Source organism: Balaenoptera ricei, chromosome 14, assembly GCF_028023285.1.
Source record: "Balaenoptera ricei isolate mBalRic1 chromosome 14, mBalRic1.hap2, whole genome shotgun sequence".
NCBI classification, from domain to species: domain Eukaryota; kingdom Metazoa; phylum Chordata; class Mammalia; order Artiodactyla; family Balaenopteridae; genus Balaenoptera; species Balaenoptera ricei.
This window is the reverse complement of record NC_082652.1, coordinates 20108990-20128846: the sequence shown is the minus strand read 5'-3', so window position 1 is coordinate 20128846 and position 19857 is coordinate 20108990. Positions and strand designations below refer to the sequence as shown.

Here is a 19857-nt window from a genome sequence, read left to right as displayed (position 1 = left end):
TGCCCAGTTAAGCATGTCTGCCCTTGGCTTGGACCAACTGTGGACTCCCTACCTTCCCTATTTCTGACTCAGCATAACTTCTAGAAATGTCCAAAATCAAATCAGTGGACCAATGCAGCTCAAGTGTATGAAAATCAAAAGAACAGGCCACAAGGCCCACGGGTATGGGAATGGCAGGAATAACATGCCAGCATATTCCAAAGAAGTCTGCTGCCCCACAGAGGAATGGCCCAGAATGTCAGCCAGAGTCAACACATAGCTCCAGAGGACAGACCTCCATGAACACGTGTGTCCACTCAAAAAGTAAATTCCAACTCTATGTTCTGGGCCCAAAGGAAGCCACTCTCTACAGGAAACAGCTAGACAAGGACACAATCACAGTATAAGGTACCATAAGCCCCATGAAGGCAGGAGCCACACTGCTCTCGATATTGACCGTCTCCCCGGGACCTTTCGCAGTGCCAAAAGCAATGGCTCAAGAGTCTGGTTAGGGAAGCGAGGAGCCTTGAATGCCAATCCAAGGAATTTTACTTGACGTAGCAGACAGGAGAGCGCCTCGGGAGGAGTCTAAGCAGGGAATGGCACAACAGGTCTACGTTTTAGAAAGGAGCCCAGTGGTCACAGTGAGGGTGGAGCCAAGCCATCGGCAGTGACGCTACTGCAATAGTCCAAGCAAAAAAAGGATTAGCAAATACTTAGTCTAAGGTGACAGTAGTAAGAATAGAGAAGTCAGGACAGAAATGTTGTCACAGAAAGTATCTACAGGGCAAGGTCAACGACTGGATAGGGATGGGGGAGGGAGAGGGACGATGAGAACCACTTGGGGAGACCAACTTGAAGCAGGGACAATAAGCAAACAGACAGTTAAGGATGGCGAGCAGGTTTGGGAGAAGAAGGAGAGCTGCGTCAGCTCCAGCGCATATGGTGTGAGCATCGCCAAGATGTCCAGACAGAAAACATCACCTTTAGTGCGTGGACCCAGCCTTCTCTCACCCGTTTCAGGGTGTCTCTTCTCAGCACAGTAACCACTAGCTACATGTGGCTATTTAAATGTACGTTACTTAGAATTTAATGCAATGAAAAATTCAACGCCTCGGTTGCACCAGCTGCATGTCAAAAGCTCGACAGCCACGTACAGCTAGCGGCCATCCTGCTGGACAGAGAACCTCCCCCTGTCATCACAGAAAGCTCCACTGGACAGCGCTGGGTGACGCGGTTTGCTTGAAACATCCAGCCCGCTTCCTTCTCGGCACGCCTGGCTCGGCAGCCCCCCCACCCCCCGAGAGCAGTCCCAGAGATGTGGAAGATGACAGGCTGACCCTGTCCCACCTCACGGAAAGAAGGGCCTTGTCAGGCACCTGCTGGCGGAGACAGACGGCAGCCCAGGTGAGCCCGGCGGCAGGCACGTACCTTTGCAGGCCCCCGCCACACCCAGGTGGTAGATGGCTGCCAACACCCGCCAAATGGCCCTCTGCTCGCTCTCCAAAATGCCCAGCGTCTCCATGGTGCCCTGGAGCTGCGCTAAGGCAGCCGCCGCCCTCTGCTTGCCTTCAGGGTGAGAGCAAGGGGAGAGAGGAAGACAAACAGGCCGTCATGGTGGAGGAAATGCAAACTTGCAAGTGGAAGCAGGGCTTGGTCTGGGGGGAATGTGTGGTCATTTTATGACCATGGTCAATTACCCACGATTAAGCTGGGGAGTACTGACACACAGAACTCAGGCTGCTGGGAAAGTTATAAAAATCATGTCTATCTGACTTTGGAAGGCGACATGATTTTTATTCATTCGTGTGTTCATTCAATAGATTTATTGAGGCTCTGCACTGTGCTGGGCTCTGGAGAGACAGAGATGAGCGAAATCCAGAACTTGACTTTGAGGACCTTTCAAGCTAGAAGTGGAGAGAGACGTAAAAACAACTAAGTGCGAAACTGGCTAAGTGGGGGACTGTGGGATCTCAGAGGAGGGCCTGGCCGATCAATCCCACTCGAGAGAGTCAAAGAGAATGTCGCAGGAGATGAGACAAGATTGTGATTGAAGTCTGAAAGACAAATAGGCAGAGCTCACCAACTGGATGGAATAGAGGCCTGACGGGCAGAGGGAACAACGGGAACAAAGGACATCTTTGGAGACAACAGGTGCTCAACTGAACGTGGACAGAGAAGCAGGTATTTTTGGAGGTGGGGCAGACAGAGGTGGGGGGAGGAAATAAGCACGAGAAGCTGACCGGTGCCATGGAGGAGGCCTCAAACACAATATTAAAGGGAACAGGCTTAAAACTCCAGCCACGATGGACAAACACGCATCCCTATTTACACTCCTGGACCCGTGGCAGACAACACCAATCGATGAAGATCCCACAGCAAACCAGCGAGTCCAGATTCTTTTCAGGATGTCCCCCCTTGCAGCCCCACCCAATGATCTGCCTCAGCAACTGAAAGAGACCCTGTCTGCCATCCCCAGGGCACGCAGAGGGAAACTGCCAAAGATTTTTAAGCAGGAGGAAAGAGAAAATAGTATGACCAGATGTTTATGGGTTGTTGGTGTCACTTTTCCTTTTTCAGATTTATGATCCCAATTATGTTTGTTTTTTTAAATAAATTTATATATTTATCTATTTATTTCTGGCTGCCTTGGGTCTTCGTTGCTGTGCACAGGCCTCCTCTAGTTGTGGCGAGCGGGGGCTACTCTTCGTTGCGGTGTGCGGGCTTCTCATTGCGGTGGCCTCTCTTGTTGCAGAGCACGGGCTCTAGAGCGCAGGCTCAGTAGTTATGGCGCACGGGCTTAGCTGCTCTGCGACATGTGGGATCTTCCTGGACCAGGGCTCGAACCCGTGTCCCCTGCACTGGCAGGCGGATTCTCAACCCCTGTGCCACCAGGGAAGTCCCCCCAACTATGTCTGATTGAATATTAAAATTAGCCTGAAACTCCTAACTCCACACACGCCATCTGGCCAAGGAGACGCGACCCAGAAGCCTGCTGGGTTGAGAGGAAGTGAGCTGGGGATGAGAATTCTTCTGTCAATAATCCTCCAACAGATAATGAGGACCTGATTTGCACTTGGCCTGTTTACAGAGCTTGGGTGATGAACTGTAAGCTGTCAAAGCTGGCAGGTCCTTGAATTTTATGGAGTCCAATGCTTAGAGAGGGGACAACGCTTGCCCAAGGTCACACAGCAAGTTAGTATCAGATACAGGATTAGAATCAGGCTTTCTGACTCCCCGTCCAGGCCACTTGTCTCCTCCACTCAAGCCAATTCTTCTAACTGGGAAAGAAACCTGCAAGGATCCTCGACCTACTGGGACAACGTCAACGCATGCAGTGACATTGAGAGATTCGCTGTGGGAACATTTCAATTAATAGCAGAAGCATGTTCCACTGATCCATCATATTTCTGGGGCACCACAGGACCACAAAAACCCTAGCAACGAGGAGCTCAACCTAGCAACTGCAGCTGCTCCGCTGGAGCAAACGGAGGAGAGGAAGGCATCTTACCAACATGCTCTTGGTTATTTATGAGACTTCAAAGTAGCAGAGAAAGGACACCAAAAGGACAGTGGCAACACATTTATTATGGCTCCCACTGTCAGCCATGAGCATTTGACTTTAAATTACAGGCAGACCCCATCATCTGCCACTTAGCTCGTACGAACAGAAGAATTAGAAAACTTCCACTAGAGCTTGTTTGCTTCTTTTTCTCTCCTCCCCGCCTCCCCCGGTCTCTGCTGCAACAGAAGACACGGAGGGATGAATATATATGCTTCTGATCTAAAGCAATTAGAATCACGAGGATGTTTACAGTTCCCTAAACTTCCAGGGAGCCAGACGCCTCTGCATAATGCCCTGACAAAAGCCAGTCCTTGCCTCAAAATCACGAAAATAGACATCAGATCAGTGGGATACATCAACTCACGGCCGAAATGTCTACCAAGAGGAGAATGGATAAACAGTGGGTGGTCCAGCCAGGGCACAGTGATGGGGTACCACGCAGCAATGAAAAAGATCACGTCACTGATCATGCAAGCACATGTATGAACCCCACAGATTCCACGTGAGACAGAGGAGCCCTGTACAAAAGACCACGCACTGTGGATTCTGGTTACATGAAGTCCAGATGTGGGCAAAACTCCCCTATGGGAAGAGAAGTTAGGATGATGACTCAGGTGGGAGGGATGCCTCTGATGGGGTGGGGACTCAAGGAAGCCTTTACTGGAATGAGGAATGTTCTAGATGTTGAGCTGGTGTGGGGCTGCAGGTGCGTGTGAGAATATAAATATCACTGAGTTGTATACTTAAAATTAGTGCTTTCATAAACATTTGACTGTATGTCTCAACTGAACTGAAAAAAAGAAAGTGAAAAAGTAAAAGCTGACTCAGAAGATGCCCAGGCTTTGTCTGATGCAATTAAAGACGCAAGGTTAACCCAAGATGGCAGGTAATTTAGTGCAAAAAATAAAATCCAAAATGTTCTCTCCACATTCAACCGGGCTGCATTTAGAGCACCCAGGAGATTCCGACAATGCAGAGAGAGGCCAGGTTTGGATTTGGAGGCAGACAGAACTGCGTGTTCTCTCGGCTCTGCGTCCCCGCGGTGTGACTGCACAAATCTCTTGCCCTTCCGCTGGAGGCTCAGTTTCCACCACTATAGAATGAAAATAACAGCCAAACCTCCTCCCAGGCCACTGTGAGGATTAAATGAGTCGAAGTGCGTAAAGCACCAGCACAGTGCCCGGCACACAGTGGCACTCAGTTAATGCTGGGCTCGACCCCGTGCCTCTGCCCAGGCTGTCAGGCCTTCCAGGGACACCTTCCCTGCTGCCGCACAGCAGTCCCTGGCAAGTGAATCAGGCGTGGCCCGTCCTTGAGGGTCTCCCAGTCCAATAAGGGGGACAGATGTGCAGACAGACACTGACAGCACAGGGTGAGTGCTGGGCCTGGGGGGCTCCGGGGAGCGGTAAGGAGCCGACTTCTGGGAAGAAGCACTGAGTGAAGCCACCAGCACGAGCAGGAGAAGCGGGTACTGGGCGGGCAGGCGGGCAGGCAGGCAGGCAGGGTCTCCTAGCAGAAGGGCGCGGGGCTGGAAGGCATGGTGCGTTAGGTGCCGAGCCCCCTGAGGGGGCACGTGCAGGCCTCTCTCACAGGGTGCAGGGCCGCAGGGAGCCACGGTCTGCAGCTGGGCGCTGCTCTCCGGTGGAGGGTGCGGCACCGGGGGCCTCCCTGGCCGAGGGAACCGGCTCCTGGAGTTCTGCCCCTGGTTATAAGCACGGTCCGGGCCCGGGGTCGCACTCTGCTTCATGGGGATGTTAACCACACCCCCTCCTCCAGGGCCAGGGTGGGCGCCCCTGTGTCTCTACAACCAACCAACCAACCAACCCAGGCCTGGAAGGATTCCCACGGTTCCAGCCCCTGGATCTGGAGCCGGATCTGGGAAGGAAATGCAGAACACTGACTCTATTCATTTGCAAAAGAAATGTGGGTGCCTGCACAGGTGGGTGAACTTGACGGAGACCACGGGGAGGGCAGGACAGGTGTCCAGCCAGAGCCAAGGGCTCCCTTTACCTCAACACTGACGGGTCCACGTTCTCTCCGGGCACTGCAAGTCCATTTAAGGAGGGAGAAGAGAAGGGTTAACTGAGCACCTACAATGCTGCACTAGGTGCTTTTACCTTGTAAGGCAGCTGTGAGTCTCTCCAATTGTCAGAGGAGAAACTGAGGCTCAGAGAGGCTAAGGCACTTGTCCAAGGCCACGCAGCTGGGGAGGGACGGAGCCACTATACGCCAGATTCTCTACTGAGCGCCCACCCTAGGGGCAGACCGAGGGTCAGGGCGTTGCTCCACCCACTCCACAGGGGGAGGAACTGAAGCTGAGAGAGGAGAAGTGACCCAAGGCTGCACACTGGGGCACATCCCAGAGCACGCGGTCTGCAGCCAGGGCACAGACCTGAGATGACAGCGAGGGGCGAACAAGAGAGACAATGTGGAGTCAGGCCAACCTGGATGCCCTGCTTCTGCCACTTCAAAGCTGTGTGCCCTTAAGCAAGTAGTTTCACCTCTCTGAGCCTGATTACTCCTCCCAACCAACACATGTGATAATAATCCCTTCTGTCAAAGGGTCCTTAGGAGAATCAAGTAAGAGAAAGCTCCTGGCAGAGCCCCTGGCAGGAGGGCCTGATCCCCCATCCTTCTGTCTGGAGCCCATTCCTCCACAGTTGATGCCTGGGTCATAAAAAATAAATGTGCCTCGGGCCAAAGCCTGGCTGCTGCCAGCCAGAAGCAAACGGCTGGGAGGCAAGGATTATTGTTATTATTATGACCACTGCTGCTGGTACTTTTTTAAAACATCAGTCTAGGTTGAGGAAAAATAAATTATAGAGGAGAAGATAATATGAAAGCTTTGTGATTTCAAATGTGTCCTGGTGCCCTAACAGATCTCAAATAAGTTCCATTTAAAGCCGAAATGTGGGGCTTCCCTGGTGGCACAGTGGTTAAGAATCCGCCTGCCAACGCAGGGGACACAGGTTCGAGCCCTGGTCCGGGAAGGGAAGATCCCACATGCCGCGGAGCAACTAAGCCCGTGCGCCACAACTGCTGAGCCTGCACTCTAGAGCCCGTGCTCCGCAACAAGAGAAGCCACCGCAGTGAGAAGCCCGCGCACTGCAATGAAGACCCAATGCAGCCAAAAATAAAATTAATAAATTTTATAAATAAGTAAGTAAAAGCTGAAATGTGGCAGGCAGGGAGGATGCAGCACAGGGACAAGGAGGGGAAGCTGGCCATCAGTGAGCGAAGGCGGCCACGGAGGGCCAGCACCACCCCGAGGGCCGGCTTCCCCACAACCTGGCCCCGCCGCTCCAGCTGACAGCCCCCCGGGCCCACACCCTCACCCTGTGCTCTGCAACCACTGCACTGCTGGCTCTCCCCCGCCGTTGCCTCTGCATTGGGAGCTCGGTGCAGCAGGAAGGCTGGCCTCACTGCACCTGCCTAACTTCTCTCACAGTCCAAGACCAGCTTGTACTCACCGCCTCCAGGTAGCCCTCTCTGATACAACTTCAGCCCTCCAGGCCTGCCCATGTAATATTTGGGACACACTTAAAAAGAAGTATTCGATGTTTATGTGAAACTCGAATTTAACCGGGCATCGTGTATTTTTTTCCAGTTTTACTGAATTATAATTGACAAATAAAAATTGTGTATTTTTAGGTGTGCAATGTGTGAATTTGATATACATAAACATTGTAAAATGATTACCACAATGAAGTTAATTAATACACCCATCACCTCACATAGTTACCGTTTCTCGGTGTGTGGTACGAACACATAAGTTCTACTCTCCCAGGATATTTCAAATGTACAGTAAGTCCAGTATTATTAACTACAGTCACCATGCTGTTAGATCAGTTACAAGATGAATATGGTCTAGGTATCCCGTATTTTTATTTGCTGACTCTGGCGACTTCGGGGGCTTGTACTTAGCAACTCTCATTCTTGGGGTGATTTCCTGACCACCAAATTCCTTCACTGAGTCAGTACCTGATGGCCCAATCCCAGAAAACTAGCCCAGGCTTCTATCAAAGACCGACGAATTTCCAGCTTGTATTTTTGCTCTTAGAGAACAAAGAAAACACGCTCCATACCTGCCAGGTAGCAGGGTGAGAACAGAGAAATACCCTACCAGTTCCCACAGATCAACTGGTCTAAAAAAACAACCCCCAGAAACACACAGAAAAAGAAAGCCACTTCAAACACCTCCTTGATTGGGTTCACACTGTGCCCCATTCCTGTATGCAGACTGTGAACAAACAGGTCAGGCTGGGATGCTCACGTGGGCCTGGCTTGAGCCCTTCTCCTCATCAAAACCAAGAAAACAAACAACGCTCTTGCTGATTCAAATGGATACATGTGGCCCAACCTCATTAAAGAAAACCCAGAACTGGGATAGCCTCGCATCCCCTGCCGTGCTGGGGCCAGTCTGGGCTCCTAGCGCCGCGGAAACCAGGGGGAGAAGAGGCATGAAAGAAGAACATACTGCAAGTCCCCCCACCCCGTGGAGGGGGGTGTCAGGCAGGTGAAGCTGGGGGAGCAGCATCACCCCACTCCATCCCACTCCACTCACTGTCGAAACAGACTCACCTACAGTGGTTCTCAAAGCGGGGTCCCTGGACCCACAGCTTCGCCATCAACTGGGGACTTGTGAGAAATGCAGATTCTCAGGCCCTAGCCCAGACCTACTTAATCAGTAACTCTGTGGATAGTACCCAGCAGAGAGAGAGAGTGTGAGACAGCCTTACTGAGGTGTAACTGGCAAAAATAAACCACTCATCTTTAACAAGTACAGTGTGATAAGCTTTGACATCTACACCCGTGAAAGCATCGGCACTCAAGACAATGGACACATATATCACCCGCAAAAATTCCCTTTCATAATCCTCTCTCCCCTCCTCCTGCAACCAAAACCCCAGGCAACCACTGACCTGTTTGCTGTCACAGCAGATTCGTTTGCATTTTCTAGAGTTTCAAATACATGGGATTATATGGTTGTACTCTTTCATCTGAGATTCCTCACTCAGCACAATTACTTTGAGAGCCATCATGTTCTTGGATGTATCAGCAGTTCATTGTTATTACTGAGTAGTATCCTACCTTTATGGTTTTCTATAATGAATTCATCCATTAACCTGTTAATAGACATTTTGGGTAGTTTCTAGGTTTTGGCTAGTACACATAAAACTGCTAATGAACTTTCATGTAAAATAAATTTTGCACGGATGTACAGTTCCATTCTCCTGCATAAATACCTAGGAGTAGACTAGCGTGCCACGTGGGAGGTGTATGTTTAACTTTGTAAGAGCCCGTTTTCCGAGATGGTGCACTATTTTCCACTCCCACCAGCAGGGTATGAGAGCTCCAGTTACCCCAGATTCTCACCAGCATTGGTACGATCAATCTTTTCAAGTGTAGACACTCTAGTAATTGTGTAGTAGTTATTTCATCATGGTTCGAGTTTCAATTTCTTTAATGACTAAGGATGTTTAATATACTTTCACATGCCATCTAAGTATCTTCTCTGGGGAAGTCTATGTTGAAATCTTTGGCCCATCTTTTTTGTTGGGTTATTTATGAGTTCTGAGAGTCATTTATAAATTCTGGATTCAAAGACTTTTTCAGATATGTGATTTGCAAGTATCTTCTCCCAGTCTGTGGCTTGTATTTTCATATTAACAGTGACACGCAAAGAGCAGAAGTTCTTAATTTCAACAAAGTGCAATTCATCAATTTGTTCTCTCATGGACTGTGCTTTTGGGGTCATATCTATGAAGCCTTTGCTCGATCCAAAGTTACAGAAATTTTCCTCCTGTTTTCTTCTGGAAATTTTATGATTTTAAGTCTTACATTAAGGTCTATGATCCATTTTTTTTGGTCGATTTTTGTACATGGTGTGAATTTGTGGACTGAAATTCTTTTTTTTTGCATGACGATACCAAATTATTCCAGCACCATTTGTTTCCCTGACACGTATGTTTGGAAAAGGGCTTCAGAGTAGAAATGATTCACTCCCCTCTGCCTGGTAAGCTCCTACTCATCCTTCAAAACCCAGGTCAGATGTCCCCTTGGCTAAGAAGCCTTCCCTGACTGAGGCCAAGTAGCTTTCATCTATCCTCTGGTGTACAGAATGTTGTACAAACTCTGGCATTTTTCTTATCCCACAGGATTGCATTAATTCCCAAGTCTTTCTCTCTTGATAGGGTGAAAATTTAGGGATGAGGACCATAATCCCAGCACTCAGCACAGGCCTGGCACAGGGGATGATGGTAGGAGTGGGGGTGGGGGTGGGTGATTCAAAACAATTTTTAAAATATAAAAAAATAAATAAAAGAATAAACAAGTGAACAATGTGCTTTTTTAAACAACCGAATACCACCTCTCAAGGCCCTACTCACAGGCCCCATCTTCCAGGAAGCCACATTAATCATCAACAATATTTCCTAAGAAAACTGCCACTGACTGATGTAATCCAAGCCCAGTGCTAGCTGCTTTCTGCACATCGTTTCATTTAATCCTGACAACAGGTCCATGAGGCAGATATTGCTAGCTACTGTTGTTATTTTACCGAAGAGGACACAGACATTCAGAGAGGCTAGGGTCCATGCCGGAGGTCTCATATCCAGTAAGTGTCAGAGCCGGGGTTTGAACCCAGACAGCCTGTCCCGGAGACCGCGCCCTTACCTCTACACAAACCACCTCCTGGTTCCCTTTATTAGCACAAGACTCATTTCCCTGACAAGCCCAGGCCCCATAAAGGCAACCCTGCCTCCCCCACGTGACCAGCCCTTGCCAACTACTCACCCCAGTGGCAGAGGGACGAGCCACACAGGGGACCCTCCCATCTTGGCCATGGGGACACAGACACCCACTCACACCCAGAAGGACCTCCTCTTTACCTTAGGCCATACGCCCATGCCGAAGGAGCTGCTGTCTGCCAGCTGGTGCAGGTACAGTTCTGTCCTGGAAACAGAGAAGGGACCAGAAGTAAGGGAGGACCCACCCACACCAGTGGCCTGGCAGGGCAGGTGGGCATCATGGCACGGGGCTCCACAGAGTGCCCCAGGTGGCCCAGGGGTCTGCCTCAGGCCCTGGCCCTGCCTCCCGAATATTCCTCACTTGCTGCCCTCAATGGGCCCTTCTTAAGTGAAGGCCTTCCAGAAGCTTCCTTACTCCTCAGTTACCCTGCTCTGAAAACTGGGAGTTTCCTCTCTAATCTGCCCTCTCTCCAAAGGGTAAGGTGCCCCTCTGGCCTTAGCCAGGAGGCTCAGGACAGGCTGGGCCTGCCCTTCAGACGGGGGTGGAAGGCAGGAGACAAATGATGGGGGACGCAGAGGCAAACTGAAAATTATCACCCCTCGCCTGGGGTGAGCACTCCCTGGAGCTTCACTAGATAGAAACTTACTCATTCGTTCAACAGATGAGGAAACCAAGGCTCACAGACAGGGAGCCACGTGTCCAAGAATTCCCAGGAGTCAGCGAGGGGCAGAGATGACTCCCTGGGCCACCTCCCCCAGAAGGCCCTCCCAGATGAGTCTTCTGGCTTCTCTGCTGTTCCACCTGGTGCCTCCTCGCCCTGAGCTCCCCCAGGTGCACCCAGGGCTCTCACAGAGTTTAGGAGCTTCTGGAAGATTTGGGGTCTGCTGTTCCTTGCCCACCTCCCACGCTGCTGTCAGAACCTGTACCAAAATGTCACCGTCACAGCAGACATCCACCACCACCCCCCAGCGTGTATGAAGAGCCATATGTGAATTATCTCACTTAATCCTGTAAGGTCAGTCAAGGTACTATTTCCACTTTACAGAGGAAGAAACGGAGGTTCAGAGCAGGTGACACCTGGTCAGGTTCACCCAGCCCAGGAGCAGTACCAGGCAGCAGGAATCAGAGGCCAGATTCCTAACCACTGGGCTCCACTGCCTCTCAGCTCTGGGCAGAGGCAGGGCTGGGGCCCTGGAGAGCGGAGGCCCCTTGTCTCACTGCCCTCGGCCGTCCCTGCTCAGCCCAGTCGCTCACCTGAGATCCAGGTCCAATCCGGCTAGCATCTGGGAGAAAACCTCGAAATTGCCTTCTTCCAGCTGCCGGGCCACGTGGCTCTTCTCCAACAGCATCGTCTGCCAGGGGAGAGGACAGGCGCCGGTCAACACGAGGCCCCGCTAGGCTGCCCACACACCCCCACCAACCCCCAGGCCCACTCTTCGAGGCAGCACCTCAGGCCCCAACTTGGCTGGATGCCTCCAAATCAAAACGTGCCAGGCCTTTGTCTCACTGATTCAGAGTCCACGCAGGCAATCAACGAATGCAACGGGCTCATTCCGATGAAGGAATCCAAGGGTACTAACAATTAACCCAGAGCCGCCCTCCAACACACTCTTACGCAACCGAAGCCCTTAATAACTTGACCCACATGGTGATGCACGGTTGACTTTCAGGGCCGGGACAGAAAGGGATTTATCGTGCACCAGCGAGTCTGGGTATTCTCCTAGCTCCACATACAAACAACATTTCTAATAACCTAATCCTGTTTTCTGATCAAACAGAATGTTTGCGGGGGCGGGGGGGGGGGAAGGGGAAGAGCAGAGTGATTTCAGAGAGAGGAACAAACAGGCCATGTGCCTGTCACACACGGGCAGCCGCAGAAGGTCAGCGAGCGCCTGTTTAATTTCAGCTTACGCTTTTAAGACCCAGCTAATGAGCGGCTGAATTATGTATCTACTCATGAATATTTCATCCCTGTGATACTCCGAGGCACAGACGAGCCGGCGTGCTCCGGAAGGAGATGTCTGGGCACTGAGCAAGGTGGAGAGGAGCTGGCCTTGGCCTGGGAAGCGATGACCATTTAGACACATTCCAGGGTCCCAGCTGGAGGCGTGGGCCCTGCTGAGGGGGGCTGAGGCTACTGCAGCCCCATAGGGCCCCCTCTCCCTCCCACCCAGAGGCCTCACCTGGAGCTGGGCGGCCGTGACTCGGCCTGTGGCGTTGAAGTCCAGTGACATCACCATGGAGAACCGGGTGGCACGGCGGCTGTGGCCGGTGAACACGGAGCCAAAGGCCCGGAGGACAGTGAAGGTGGCTCGAATCTTCTCCACTGGTGGGGCACAGACGGGCATCACCCGTGGCCTGGGTGCTGCCACCCCCACCTCTCACAGGACCCCATTCTGGCCCCAGGCCCCAGCAGGGCCCCCTCCACTCCCCCAACTCAGCTCTAAGCCACACCTCTTCCGCTGCTGGGCTGGCCCTGTGCTGCAAGCAGGGGCGCGGGGGGAGCAAGAGTGAGCCCAGAAGGGGAGATACACACACCTAGGATTGGTACAATCTGAGTGACAAGGGCTGCCCTAGGGCCTCCTGGGCCTGGTGGAGTCTAGGAGGAGGGCAGGGCATTCACATTCTTGGACCTGCTCTCGGGGAACGCCCATCACAGCCAGCTCAAAAAGCCCCGCAGTCCCAGGCTTTTTAACATAACTATTTAACGAGCACCCACTATGTGCTAGGCACCTGGATACAGCCTAGCCTGACTCCCACACCCCCAACACACACTTTCAGCAGAACTACATTCTGGGAGGGCCTCTCCTTGCTGTATCCCCAGCTCCTAACAGGGCTCTAACCTGGGCCAGGTGCAGAACAGGTGATCAATAAAGCACTGGAATAACCCCAGTGGAGAAGCAGGATAGTACAGTGGTTAAACAAGCTTGAATATGGCCTCTCCCCCTTGTTAGTCACCTGATTTGGAGCGAATAAATTAACCTCCCTGTGCCTCAGATACCCCATCTATAAGATGGGGGTAATAATAGTACTTACTTACCTCATGTGGTTGCCACAAAGACTAAAAGATTTAATAATGTAAAGTGCTCAGAACATGCTCAAAATGTGGTGGTGTTAGTATTGTTTGTTATTATTAGAAAAGCAATACTGCCTGGGCCATATATTCTCAGCAGGGGGAATACTGCCCCCAAGAGGGCAGAAACTGATTCTTGAGGATGGGGGCAGTTTTCCTTTCTTATGTATAGAATAGAGCACAGATACATATATATATACGTCTGTGTGTGTCTGTATATATATACACACATACACACACACTGCATAAACAAATATATGGTGAATCTATGGCATTAACTTTTCATGGTGGGAGACGATTAGGAGAAAGAACAACTAAAAAGGCTCCTCAGAGGGGCAACAATACATTGAGAACACTGGCCCAGGGGTAATAGCTCTGGAGCCAAACTGTCTGTGTTTGAATCTCGGTGCTAGGATGTATGAGCTGTGTGGCCTTGGGCAAGCTGGTTAACCTCCCTGCGTTTTAATGGCCTCATCTATAAAATTCAAATAATAATAATGTCTACCTTATAGGGATGTTTTAAATAATAAATAAGTTAACCTGCTTGGAATAGAGCCTGGCGCGTAAGTCCTCAGCAAGCATTTACCACGATCACCATCAATATTGTAATTATTATCACCAATTGACACTATTTTTTTATTGAAGTATAATTGATTTACAATGTTGACACTCTTTCTTTAATGCCCAGCTCAAACATCATTTCCTCAAGGAAGCCCCCCGGCCCCTTCTCTGTGCTCCCTCCGCCTCTCCCCTCCCCAGCTCGGCGAGCAAGCGGTGCAGAGCACTGGAGTCTGGCACAGATGCGCAGCTGAGTCTCCCTTCCGGCTGTCGGTGCCTCCTTGTCTTTGTTTTTACTTATCGGGTCCTCTGCACAGTCCAGTGGGCTGTGCGCTGCACAAGGACACCACACCTAAGGGCACAGCATTTATATCAGATAGCCATAGGCCTGTACGCTTATTAGGATGATGGCCCAGAACGCGGGGGTCAAGTGTTTGGTTCTAACAATGTCAATGCGTGACGACGGTTCCACGTGTGGCAGTGAGTGTCTTAGGCAAGGAGTACCTGTTTCTAATTCACACAAAAGTACCCAACAGCCTCGGGGCGGCCCTGCCCAGAAGCCAGCACAGGGTCTGCACACAGCCAGGTGCTCAGTGAACGCTAGCTGAGCAGACAGAAGGAAGAGCCGCCCAGCACCCCTCCGACTCTCCCTTCCCTTCCCCCACGCCACCGCCCCCACCACGTCCCAGCTGCACGTCACCTGGAGACCACTGTACCCGAGACCCTGCCATCCACACCGCCTGCCATCCCCACCAGGTGCTCCAGGACCTGCTCGCAGCAGGTGGTCTTGCCAGCACCGCTCCGGCCCAGGGCCACGATGCTCTGGTCCCTCTGCTGGCTCAGCAGAGCCCAGTACGCCCGCTGGGCCAGGGAGCCAACGTGGGCGGGTAGGCCATCCCGGCAGCTCCTGGGCACCTGCAGGAAGATCGCCGGCATCAGCCTTCCCACCCAGCCGGGGCCCAGGGAGCACTCCACAATGCTCCAACCCGGCCTCAAGCCCAGATCCACGTCCATGCCTCCCATCCTACTCCAGCCTTGTCAGAGACGTCGTGCATTTTTCTGGGGAGAGCCCAGCCTGGAGATCTAGTCCTGCCACTGGCTCGCTGTGAGTCCTTGGGCAGCCTTGGACCCTGCTCTGAGCCTGGCCTCTTCTTCAGCCAATGAGAGGCTTGAACTAGAGCTGCATTAGCTCATGGGGCTCATCTCACTTGCTACACAAAGGACCGGATCGTACCTGTCTGAAATGAAGCAGGTGGATAAAATGGCTCAATTGATGAGTGACATCTGCCATGGAAACAGAATGGGGCATGGGGGAATTGGCGGTACGTGTGCTATGTATTTGCTATAACAGATTTAGATACCGGAAGCCCCTTTGACTTCATTCATTCATCCATCCATACATTCATTCACTCAGTAAAAAAAAAAAAATATTCATCGAGTGTCTACTACATAGCAGGCACTAACCCAGGCACTGGGGGCACAACACTACTCAAGGCGAATAAAGGAAATTTCTGCCAACCGTGAGGAGATATCATTATACACCTATTAAGATGGCTAAAAAACCTGTTTTTAATTTTTTTGACACACTACCAAGTTCTGGTTAAGACGCAGAGCAAGTGGAATTCTCCCACAATGCTACACAATACAGCCACTCTGGAGAACAGCTTGGCAGCCTCTTTTACAGTGATATGTACACTCGTCATACAACTGAGCAATCCCACTCCTAGGTATTTACCCAAGAGAAATGAACATTTGTGTTCACCAAAAAACCCTCTGTCGCTGGTTATATTGAGTAGGCATTCAAAATCATCAACAAACTAGAAACAACCCAAATGTCCCTCAACTAAAGAACTAAGATAACCAACCACCCTGGTTTTAGCACTGAAAGTCCCATGTCCCAGAAAAACCATTCCCTCCCATGGAAACCAGGACAACTGGTCCCCCTCTGAACAGATAAACAAGGCTGCACAATAAAATACAATAGAATAAAAGAACTAACGGCTCACAGCTGCAACAATATGGGTGAATCTCAAATGAGCTGTGCATTGTGATAAGTGGAAGAAGCCGATTCCAAAGGTTACACGCAGTACAATTCCATTTTTATGACTTTTCAGAAAAGGCACAACTAGGGAAAAGGGACAAAAGAACAGATTAGTGGCTGCCAAGGGCGGGACATGGGGGAGGGGATGACCAAAAGGGTATGGAGAACTTTTGGGGGTGATGGGAACTGTCCTGTAATTGATGGCGGAGACAGTTTCACAACTATACGTGTTTGTCAAAAACTTACAGAAGTGAACACTAAAAAAGGTGACATTAACTGTATGTAAATTATACCTTAATAAACCTGACTTAAGACAAAAAAAGCCCTGCCTGTCAAGAGCTTGCTTTCATTTGGGAGAAGACAGATGATAAAAAACCAACTAATTAAATTATACTGAACGGGAGTCATTCTAAAGCCATGAGCTTGGATGAGATCACCAAGGAAGTGGGTGTTTAAAGAGGGAGAGAGAAGAGGTGTAGGGATGGGGCACCCAGACTTGGAGAGATCAGGGACCAGCAAAGGAGGCTGAGAGGGAGGGCCAGCGGGACAGAAGGAAAACCAGGAGAGCGGAATTCCTGAGCTACGGAAGGGAGTGATGGCAGGAGGAGGGAAGGACCAGCCCCTGAAGTGCTGCTGAGGGTCAAGTCAGAGGAGGCCGGAGAATTGTCCGCTGGGCTTGGCAGCATGGAGGTCACTGTGACCTTGACAAATGTCTGCTTAGCCTGGTGGTTTTCAGGGAGAACGGAAGAGGGCGGTGGAGGTAGTGAGGGCAGTAGAAAGGCACCAAAGGGAGCAGGGAAACGGGCCTGGCTGGAGGAGGACCCTGGAAGCCCAGGATGCTAAGCAGGTGACAAGTGGGCTAGCATCCACCCTCCCAGTGGCTTGGCAGGACCAGGGGCACAAACTCCGGTGTGGCGGCCCTCCCCCTCCCCGAACCCCCAGCCTGGGGCTAAGGAGCACCCCCAGTGCACTGTTGGCCTTTCCTACCCCGAGGCCCCCAGGAACAGCAATGAGTCCCCATCCTGACACAAATCAAAAGGCTCACAGACCTACTAGAGAATGGACCTGAGGATATGGGGAGGGGGAAGGGTAAGATGTGACAAAGTGAGAGAGTGGCATGGACATATATACACTACCAAACGTAAAATAGATAGCTAGTGGGAAGCAGCCGCAGAGCACAGGGAGATCAGCTTGGTGCTTTGTGACCACCTAGAGGGGTGGGATAGGGAGGGTGGGAGATGCAAGAGGGAAGAGATATGGGAACATATGTATATGTATAACTGATTCACTTTGTTATACAGCAGAAACTAACACACCATTGTAAAGCAATTATACTCCAATAAAGATGTTAAAAAAATAAATAACTAAAAAAGGCTCAGCAGGACCCCAAAGCTGGCAAAGTAGGACAAGCCGCCACACTGGCTGGACACAGCCTAAGGGAACGCAGCGGGCAGGGGGTCCTGAGGTCCGAGCCTCGGAGCCACCTCCCACTTTGGAAACATAAAGTTCAAGGGCCAGGCTATCCCAATCGTCAGCCTTCTCAGGCCTACAGGGGAACAGGGAGGATTCTGCAGACCCAGGCCCCGCAGTCACACACAGGTACCCCTGCATGCTTGCACACGGGCACGCTCAAGGGCACACGCACCCAACAGCTGCAGAGGCCTCTGCACACAGGTGTGCCCATCTACACCCCACGCAGTCACAGCACACTCACCCCAAAAGAGGCCTGCACCCCCAGGCACGCACCCAGCTCCCAGCCACCCGGCAGGCCCAGACCCCCAGTGAGAGAGGCCCCCAGCCCTGCCTGGACCCCTCCTAGCCCATCTTCAAGGAGGCCTCAGTCCCAGCCTCACCGCAGGTCTCTGCTCCCACCTGGTGGCCATTTGAGGAACCAGAGGGGACTCAGCCAAAGACAAGGCAGCTGTGGGTGTGGGAGGCAGCGTGACTTGAGGGGGACCCACGCCCACCGCAGGGTTACAGGGGCTTAGGGGGATCACGGGACTCAAGTTCCTCCTACCAGGTTGGGTCCCAATCCCCGCACTTTTAGGCTCTTTGACCCAGGCCGTGTAGCAGACGCCGCAATCGAGGACAGTCACGGTCGAGAGAACTGGGCTTGCGGAGAGACCTGTGACAAACACCCCTCCCAGGGGCCCCTAAGGAACCAGAGCAGGCTCTCAGGGCCTTGGGCTGCAGTAACACAAGCACAGCCTGCCTGGCAAGGGAGGGGAGAGTGCAGCGTCGCCCTTCCAGGCTAATGAGAACCTACTGTATAGCACAGGGAACTCTACTCAGTGCTCTGGGGTGACCTAAATGGGAAGGAAATCCAAAAAAGAGGGGATATATGTATATGTATAGCTGATTCACTTTGCTGTACAGCAGAACTATGCTCGAATAAAAATTAATCTTTTAAAAAAGGTGCCTTTTGTTATGTTAATGAGGTGACTTTTGGAAAGCCAAATATATATGAGATGACCAAATATATATATATATATATATATATATATATATATATTTTTTTTTTTTTTTTTTTTTTCCTCCTTTCTAGATTACCAGTTTATTATAAAAGGATCTAACTCAGGAACAGCCATATGGAAGAGACGCACAGGGCAAGGTATGGGGAAAGGGGTGCAAAGCTTCCATGCTGTCCCATCCGGCACCTCCCTGTGTACACCAATCCAGAAGCTCTCCAAACCCCATTCTTTTAATTTCACTGAAGCTTCGTTATGTAGACAGGATTAACTGATTCAACCTCAAGGCCCTCTCCCTTTCAAGGGGGTGGGGGGAGGGTGGAAGAGACTGAAAGTTCCAATCCTCTAATTCTGGTTGGTTCCCCTGGCAACCAGCCCCTTCCTTAGGGGCTTTCCAAAAGTCACCTCATTAACACAAACTCAGGTGTGGCTGAAACGGTTTTGTTATGAATATCAAAAGACACTCCTATCTGGAAATTCCACAGGTTTTACAAGTTTTGTGCCAGGAACGAGGGACAAAGACCACATATATATTTTATTATACCTACCCCCTAATACTAAATCTTACTGCTAATAAGGTAAGTACAATTAAAACTATAGTGAATGGCATTTTTCACAGAACTAGAACAAAAAATTTCACAATTTGTATGGAGACACAAAAGACCCCGAATAGCCAAAGCAATCTTGAGAACGAAAAATGGAGCTGGAGGAATCAGGCTCCCTGACTTCAGACTATATTACAAAGCTACAGTAATCAAGACAGTTTGGTACTGGCACAAAAACAGAAATATAGATCAATGGAACAGGATAGAAAGCCAAGAGATAAACCCACGCACATATGGTCACCTTATCTTTGATAAAGGAGGCAAGCATATACAGTGGAGAAAAGACAGCTTCTTCAATAAGTGGTGCTGGGAAAACTGGACAGGTACACGTAAAAGTATGAAATTAGAACACTCCCTGACACCATACACAAAAATAAACTCAAAATGGATTAAAGACCTAAGTGTAAAGCCAGACACTATCAAACTCTTAGAGGAAAACATAGGCAGAACACTCTATGACATACATCACAGCAAGATCCTTTTTGACCCACCTCCTAGAGAAATGGAAATAAAAACACAAATAAACAAATGGGACCTAATGAAACTTAAAAGCTTTTGCACAGCAAAGGAAACCATAAACAAGACCAAAAGACAACCCTCAGAATGGGAGAAATTATTTGCAAATGAAGCAACTGACAAAGGATTAATCTCCAAGATTTACAAGCAGCTCATGCAGCTCAATACAAAAAAACAAACAACCCAATCCAAAAATGGGCAGAAGACCTAAACAGACATTTCTCCAAAGAAGATATACAGATGGCCAACAGACACATGAAAGAATGCTCAACATCATTAATCATTAGAGAAATGCAAATCAA

The 19857-nt window shown here is 50.5% G+C and overlaps 1 protein-coding gene across 5 annotated transcripts in view; it reads right to left on the bottom strand.

Moving 5' to 3' along the window:
• Window positions 1-19857, bottom strand: part of LOC132348188 (unconventional myosin-XVIIIb-like) — a 102590-nt gene that overhangs the window by 63310 nt on the left and 19423 nt on the right. For 2 of the 5 annotated variants that reach the window (XM_059895490.1, XM_059895489.1), the window contains exons 2-5: window positions 14626-14840; window positions 12478-12620; window positions 11549-11646; window positions 10435-10498 (exon numbers count right to left, since the gene is read on the bottom strand). In XM_059895490.1, coding sequence (XP_059751473.1) covers window positions 10436-10498; window positions 11549-11646; window positions 12478-12620; window positions 14626-14840 — 519 coding nt within the window. In that variant the 3' untranslated portion in view covers window position 10435. Of the gene's footprint in view, window positions 1-1410; window positions 1549-10434; window positions 10499-11548; window positions 11647-12477; window positions 12621-14625; window positions 14841-19857 lie in introns of those variants that run through there. The other 3 variants (XM_059895488.1, XM_059895493.1, XM_059895491.1) reach the window with 3 other exon arrangements.